Here is an 8,494-nt window from a genome sequence, read left to right as displayed (position 1 = left end):
AGGATTACTGGTATTTGGTGGGGATATGTCATTTTGGTTTTTCATGTTATTTTTCTCTGTGATTTTGACATGTGAATTTCTTTTGAAGTTTCTGATTCTTGTGTAACACTCAGGCGTTCAAGTTTAGGCCTACTTCTTTTTGTGAACTTTATCTGTCTTTGTGGTTTACTTTTTGGGCATGAAAAGCTGGTTCATCTAAGTTTCCCGTTCTCTCTTTTGATTTTATATTGGCGTGGCCAGATTGCTTTTTTCTTCAGGAGTTCCCACAGAGGCCCATTTCAGATGAGGGTCAGATGTTTTCAGGCTTTGTCCTAAGGTCTGGATCCCTCCAGGAACAATTTTGGCCTCAGGAATTTGGGGGTGGGACTGGACTGGGAGCCTGGCCCAGGAAAGATGTTGGCATTTGGCCATGCCACCCAGAGATGCAAAGCCAGATGGGTTGGGAAGGGGCCCCAAGGACTCCTGGGGACTGCACTGAGGAACTGTGTTGGTCTGAATGCAAAGGATCAGGAAGAGGAAAGGTCAGCCCCAGTGTCTTAGAAAGAAGCTGGAATGTGGTGCAGGCCCAGGGATGCAGAGGGAGGTGAGGGCAGGGCCAGGCCCAGAAACAGTGCTCCTGGGGTCCAGAGAAGACACTATGTTGGTCTGGATGAAAAGGATCAGGAAACAGTATTGGTTCCCCAGGTGTCTGGGGCCCCAAGACAAGGAATGGGATAGGACACAAACTAGGAAGCCTGCAAGAGAGATGAGAGGGTGAATGATGCTGGGAGAGTCAAGGTGCGGAGGGTGCAATGGACCTGTGATGGAGAGATGCCTGTGGGTAGGGGAGAGGCCTGCGGTGGGTCCTTCAGGCCCAGGGAAGCAGAGTGCTTCTTTTTCTTTTGTAGATTTGCTTATGAGCAGATAACATTCCAAGAATATTCTTTGGTGTCCATGCAAACTTTTTAATGTTAAGTTCCTTGTTTTCAAACATTCTTTTAATTACTTATATTTTATGTATATGAGCATTTTGTCTGCATGTATGTAAATGCACTCACATGTACAATGGCTGTGGTGGCCAGAATTGAGCATCAAATTCCCTGAAATTAGAGTTATGGACAGTTGCTAGCTGCCATGTGGGTGCTGATAACTGAACCTGGGTCCTCTGGATTCAGTGCTCTTAACCACTGAGACATCTCTCTAGCCCCAACCATGTTTTCAATAAAAAAAAATTAATTGAAATTTTGTGCATTTCATACAATACATATTGATACTATTTAAACTCCTCCCCCAATCTGAACTTTCCTTAGCCCCCTAACTGGATTTCATGCATTGTGGCGTGTATGTTAAGGCCTATCAAATCAAGTTTGTGTCCCAAGATGTCCCTCAGTGTGAGCTCATCTACTGGAGCCTCATCAACCTGTCTAGCATTACTCCCTTGAAGAAGACCAACTTTCCCTAACCCAGCAGTGATCAGTTGCCAATAGTTATTCAGCTAAGGTTGGGGACTTTTACCCATTTCTTTATGCTGAGACTTTGCTTGGTTTGAGTTTGCATGGGTCTTGTGCATGCTGTCACCAATGGAACAGTGTTGATGGAAGGCTGGAGTCTGGGAAACTCACTGTATTGGGTGGGTGTGAAGACTGTGAAACTCAAGCAAAACCTGGGAATGTGGGATGGTAGGAAGGAAATTCTAGGATTAGGGAACTCACTGGTCTGAGAAGGTGCATGGACTAAAGGACCCTAGCTTTGCCTCAGAATATGAGCTGTATAGATATAACTTGTAGTCAACAATATAGTGAAAATGCAACCTCATTGTTAGAGGTAGGGAAGTAAAATTTGGTTAAGTCACTGTTTTGGGCCTTTCTCCAAGAGCCAGGTGTTAGGATGGCATTAGAAATAAGGGATTTATGGATAGGAACACCTGTGAAAATCAAAGGGGAATATACAAGCAGGATGGCATAGACAAAGCCTCAATCTGTAGTGCATGGTTAACATTCATAAAGAGTGAAAAGAGGAGTAGGATAGAAAAAGCCACAAACAGCTGTAGGTAAGCACTGAGCAAATTTCCAGCACAGAAATTTCCTATATAAGAGAATTCTGTCAGGCAGAAATGGCCAGACACTAGAAACTGCACTTTTCCCAGCTATTCTTCTGTGCCCAGTTATTGCCTAGACGTGTGGGCTCAGTGCCAGTGCTGTAGTAGATCCTGAAGGCACTGCAGATGGGAGCTGTCAGGTAACTGCGCCTCACACAGTTGAGTGGCAAGTTATTTTCTGGACATGTCGGTGCACAGCCATGGCTACCACAGTTACCTAATGCCCGAAAGCTGAGGTGTGAACTTGGGCTTAATAACTAAGGTGCTGCCTTGCCAAGTGGGTGGGGCATCATTGGCATCAGCAGCCACTTCTATCTTATTCTTTTTGTTTTCTTCTGTGTAGTATCCTTTATTATATTTCTCTCCCCAGTAAATTATTAAATCTGTATTGATTTTATAATTAACTTTAAACAGATAATGCTATGAATCTTTAAATTTCATAAGCCTTCTAAAGGAGGATAAGTGGATGAAAACAGAGAAAGGATTTTACTTAAAATACAATTTATACTCTTATCCCCAACCAAATTAAGCCCTATATGTTCATTAAGAGCTTAATAATCTTAAGATATGCAATGAATTCTACAGTGTCAAACATAACTGGTGGGCAGGCTACTTCCAGGTATTGGAAGTAGCTTAGTTAAACCAATACAAGAGGGAGTAGGCAGGATGCTGTGGGGATGTAGGGGGAGATGAGCCTGATTACAGTAGAATTTTATGGGGTACTGAAAGGATTAAAATCACTGTGTTAAGCCAGGTTCTTCATCACTTTGACAAAGGACCTAAGTCAGTTAATGTATCAGTAGAAAAGGTTATATTAGTTCACAGTTTGAGAAGGTGCCACTCATGATATTGGTCCTGTTACTTTTAGGCATACGGTGCAACAAAGATACCTCTGAGAGGAGTAGAGGGCCAGTAAAGACATGGGAAAAGGAGTAGGTCTTCACTGAATCAGTCTCTCGTTTTTGGTTTTTTTTCAAATCCCTTTGGCGATTCAACAGCTCTAAAATGGAAATATCCCAGTATTTTCAAGAGTCATGAGAGGAGGGTCAGGAGCATGAAGAATCCCATCAACCTGCTTCTTTCTTATAATGTCAAAGACTCCCTGAATTATAGATGAGAAGCTCAACATCCCTATTTTTTCTGCAACTCAAGTCTGGACTATAGTTGAGGCAAAGTCGACGGGCAAGATCCACATGACTTGTGGAGTTCAGCATCTTTGCTGAGGCCCATGACAGAATTCCAAAAAATTTGCCTTTTCTATAATTTATTATATAAAATCAAAGGCCAATTCAGAAGTTTAAGGACTTAGTTGTTTTGACTGAGGGATGCTTGCTTTTCTGTCTTGCATATCTGGCTTTTGTACTAATGTAGTGTATTCCTACTGAGCAATTTCAGGCAAGTGTAACTTAATTGGAATGAAAGAGCTGGAGAATATATTGACTTCTGCTTCAGTAAAGGTTGGTGGGATGCTGTGATCAAGAGAAATGCCTTTGCTCAGAGCTGGCTTCTCAAAACAGGATGAATAAAGTTAAATGCATTTTTAAAAATACCACTAATAGATAAAATTTACAAAGTTCCCAATCCTTTCTCACCTAAGACTACTGTAGCTTGCTGGATCTTTCAAATTACCTTACATGTATACCTATGCATTTCAGGCAGAAGAAGATAAGAAAAATATGAGCAGGATGCAGGCTCTGACTGATAAACTTCAGCTGAAAGTGAGAAGTTACAAACAGCAAGTGGAGGTCACAGTAAGAGCCAGAGGCAGTGCAGCATCATTGGTTATCTATCTGTTGCTTTTGGTTAATGCCCTGGGCTAGGAGTGCAGCTCAGCAGAGCAGACGAGCTGCGTGTCATGTTGGCCCTTTCTCTGCTTTTCCCTAAGAATATGACTCGTAGAGGTGGAAAAAAGAAAAGTTGTGTTGCTTCTCTCTATAGGAAGGCCAGCCCCTCTCCCCTGGCTTTTGGCTGTATTCAAACTTGTGCACTCTAAGAAACAAGCGAAATAAGAGCAGGGTATCACAAAGGGCTGGAAAGGTTTTGCAGGGTTTCATTGTGAGGCCTCTTTTAGTTCTAAAGTTTGGGTCAACATAAACACAGCTTGCAGTTTATTTTTCTGATGAATCTGGACATGGTATGACAGAATGACAGAACCACCGTCACTGCTTCTCTGCTCTTTTGCTCACTTTGTACTGCTCTCAGGTTACCTCTTCTATAAAGTACCAACTATCACAAAGTCATTAAAGTCATGTGTGGATCAGCAACATGTTTATACCTAATAATATTTTGAAGGGTTTTGAAATGATTGATTTGGACACTGCATGTTCAAGAATTACTTATTGACTCATAATTTGAAAGAACAACATCCTATGTCCAGGCATAGAATAGGATGCTAATCTGAATATAAAGCAAACAACTGTAATTGCTTTAGCACACAGTTCTGTGAAAGTTATAATCCTGGCAGTGGGTGGAAAGAAATACCTCATTCTGAATGTCCAGAGAACAACAGTTATAAAGATTGATTTTTGTTTCTACACTTAAAACCTATCTCTATGTCTTACATCAAAATAGTATATTCTGGGCTGGAGAGATGGCTCAGTGATTAAGAGCACGTACTGCTCTTCCAAAGAACCTGAGTTCAATTCCCAGCAACCACACCTGGATCCTCACAACTGTCTGTAACTCCAGCTCTAGGAGGATCCAACACCTCTGGCTTCCACAGACATCTGCACTCACATGCACATTACCCCCCGCCAACATGTACATTTAATTAAAAAAGTAAATCTAAAAATAGTATATTCTATTCAAAATTGAGTTTATATTCTCTCAGTTTTCAACTTTCTTATGTCAGAGTGGAAAATACTATGTAAGGATGACAATATCTCCACTTTTCGTATTTTTTTATTTTCATAGGAGGCACAGCTAATCAGTATCTTTCCAAGTATAAGCAGCAGCAGCATGAGCTGAATGAAGTCAAGGAAAGGGCCGAGGTAGCAGAATCTCAAGTCAATAAACTCAAAGCTAAAGCAAGAGAGCTTGAAAAAAAAGGTACAGACCACTCTGTTACAAGGCATACAAGTCAATGGCATTGCATGGATCAGTATATCAAGAAATGTTTTCTCTTTAAATTTTAAGAAATTTACTATTTTTTACTTTTTGTATATGAGCGTATTGCCTATAGGCAGGTAGGTGCACTTGCGTCATGCAGTGCTTGCCAAGGTCAAAGAGGGGGTTGGATTTCTCTTGAACTGGAGTTATGGATGGTTGCTAGCCACCATGTGGGTGATGGAAATTGAACCTGGGTCCTCTGCAAGAGTAGTCAATGCTCTTAAACTCTGAGCCATCTCTCAAGCCCCTCTTTAAACTTTTTAAAAAACAACCAAAACCAAGTTCCAATAAAAAATATCCTTCCCTGCTTACTAAGTTCCCCTGTCCAGGTAGTATGTGGCACTAAGTATTGGAGTTGGAAGCACATTCTATTTTTGCTTTTCAAATGCTGCACATCCCAGGTTAACTTGCAGACTCTGAACTTTGGACCTTCAAGACATCTGTGTAGTGTATTCAGGAATTCATGGAGCAAAGATGATTTTAAAAGTACAAATTGATCTAGAAAATCTGAGCGAATTCTTTTCATAATAGACAAACTTATGACTTTGTTCCATATCAAAGCTGAAACCTAGGGGGAAGGTTTTCAAAACTGAGTTCATAAAGGAGACCTGATTTCTAGGTCTCAGCATTCAAATCTTAAGTCTGCTCCAAAGCACAGAAAAGTCCATGTCTCTGTGATTCCCTGAATGAATATTCTCACACAATGGTAGAGGCCAGCATTTCACTGTTATGGGAAAGTGGAGGAGTGACAATGAACTCTGAACAGAATACTGGGCAGAGGCAGGGGCAGGGGCAGGGAAGGGACAGGGACAGGAGCACCTCATCTTCCTTAATGAGATTACCCTGAAAGACAGTGTTTGAATGAGATCTGGGTTCAGGAAAAGTGAGTTCAAAGAGATTGTGTACCATGATATTAGCTACCTTTCATAAATATAAAATAGCACAGTTCCCAGCACAACCAATGCTCTTTTATTTTCAAAATGTGGTACATGCCTCATCTTCTTATGATAAATGAATTACTAGTCTCCCTGCAAGGCAAGTTGTTAGGATTGCCAATAGTCAGATTACCCTAAGGGAGGTCCAATGGATTTCATGAAGGAGACCCTACAAGGTGGTTACATGGAACATGCTTAGGTCTAATAATGAGAAGCCTGAGCCATTGACAACTCAGGGATTCCTTGCTGCTGACTCAATAGCTGTTGCAAGCATAAGCATTTGCAAATTCAGCTAAGTGGTCTAATTGCTTGCCTCAAATAAAGAAGCATCATGCCACTGGATTCAGTGCCCTCTTCTGTGCTGACTCTGCCCGGCAATGCCATGTAATGGATTTGTGTATGGAGGGACCACTCATGTTCCCATTGCACTCAGCTATAGGCGGTCACAGGACCTCCAAAACACATGCCATGTACTGACTTTGTAATTTCCAAGAATGAGTAAAACAAGTGGGGCAGAAGTTTCTCTGGGAGGCCAAAGATGAACGGGAAAACTTTCCTGGCAGTGCAGAGACTCATTGCTTCTCATTGGCAGAAGAAAAGCCTAAGCATCCCTCACCAGTCATAAACACAAGGAAAAGGTTTAATGATGCAATTGTGAGTCAGGGCTATGAAGCAAATGGATGATGCGGCTGTGGAATCTTTTCCTCATTGGGAGAGGAGAGGCAGAAATGGCAGGTGAAAGCCTCCCTTTGACGTTCATGAACACCTGCCGAGGCCTGCTAACTGCTGGAAAGGACTGCATGGGTCTGCTGTGTGGGCCACTGGAAATTCACATTGACATTCTATTTTTCAGGTTCATAATGAATAAGCAGTTTCTTCTTATAAAAACAACTGGAAACAAGCCTTGAAAAATATATATGGCAATCTATATATGGCATGAAGAACAGTTTAAGAAGATGGGAAACATGTAGTGATTCAAGGGAATATCACTATGTCTAACAATTTTTTTGATTTCTCAATGGCATAAAAAATTTCTTCTAAAATTTCACACAAAAGACTAAATAGATGTGAGAATCGTTTCAAGTCCAATGTTAAAAGGTGTTCTTATTTTTCCCTCCATATTTGGAATGCTTAGGACTCACAGAAGATGCCCTTAGACTTTGCTCCATGGATGCCCAGGCATGTGGAGGAATGATGTCTGACTCATCCCTATAGCTGTGGCTCCATAGTTTTAGCCCCAAATGGTGAGAATTGATAAAAAGTTCTCTCTTAGGACTATGATGCCACAATTAAGTGATTCAAACTTATAGGTAAAACTTTCCTGATGAAAACATATGTAGGCTATATGCCTGTGTGGACTACAATCATGGAGGCAGTGTTTCACACAAGACTCAGTGACAGGGATTGTGCAGGCTTTGGGTTACACGTTTGCAACCAAGTAGGAGGAGTATGTCCCATTATTTCTTTGAATGTTTCTGAAGTTGGCTACAAGCAAAAATCTGTACCAGATTTAATAGCTTAAAAATGAGTTTTTATTTTATGTGCATAAGGACTGCATATGACTCCAAGCACTGAGAGAGCTAAAAAATATTACCCCAGGCCAAAAAGGCAAGGTAGCAGCGATGAGCAACAGCTTCAGGATGCCAAATCCCGGTATGGGTAGGTAGCCCCTCTACCTCCTGCCAGGCTCTCAATCGTGCAGGCGCATGTGCAGTTAGTTCCAAGGCAACAGGCACTGGTTTTCCCTGTGGAGCGCTCACAGCCTTGCCACAGAGGCTGTCAGTGAGGGACAGGCTTTCCAGTTTGTCCCTTACAGAGCTGCTTCATCCTCATCACTTACAGAGCTCTCCTTCCTGATCACTGTGCAACTGACCTACAGTCACTTCAGGCCCAACACCCACAGCTGTGTAAGGCTGACTCCTGACAATAAATCCTATTCTCGGTCATTCTCGGTGGTTCTGTCTCCCTTTCTAAACCCAGCTCACACAGTTTGCTCCAATTCAGGGTCTTTGGTATTACCAAAGAACCAAGGGCTCTTCTTGTGGGTTTTGGTGTATAGATTTGTCACTCACTGTTGTGAGAGGACCACAGCAGATCTCAGAATTCTCTCTTCATATCCAATGTCTTTTTTTTTTTTTAAACAGAAAAATTCATTTTAATACAATTGACATTAAGATGTTGGCACATGTGTTTCTAATCTCTATATATCTAATTATTACTAGTCACAGTCGGTTACTTTCCGAGCTCCTTGGCATCTGAGCATGGATATAAAGTCGTCAGGTAGATTTCAATGGTAATGTTTTTCACATCTACTAATTATGAAGGAGCAAATTTTTATGCTTTGAAGAATTATTATTTTTTCTTTTTAAAAAAT

The 8,494-nt window shown here is 41.4% G+C and overlaps 1 protein-coding gene across 1 annotated transcript in view; it reads left to right on the top strand.

The window, feature by feature from the left end:
* Myh15 (myosin heavy chain 15) overlaps nt 1–7,783 on the top strand; it is a 197,465-nt gene extending 189,682 nt beyond the window's left edge. Inside the window, 3 exon segments of the mRNA XM_008841432.1 lie at nt 3,733–3,841; nt 5,000–5,125; nt 7,671–7,783. Coding sequence (XP_008839654.1) covers nt 3,733–3,841; nt 5,000–5,125; nt 7,671–7,783 — 348 coding nt within the window.
* Nucleotides 7,784–8,494: the final 711 nt, after the last annotated feature.

Source organism: Nannospalax galili, unplaced genomic scaffold (genome assembly GCF_000622305.1).
Source record: "Nannospalax galili isolate Female #2095 unplaced genomic scaffold, S.galili_v1.0 scaffold261, whole genome shotgun sequence".
NCBI classification, from domain to species: Eukaryota; Metazoa; Chordata; class Mammalia; order Rodentia; family Spalacidae; genus Nannospalax; species Nannospalax galili.
This window is presented reverse-complemented; position numbering and strand designations above follow the sequence as displayed.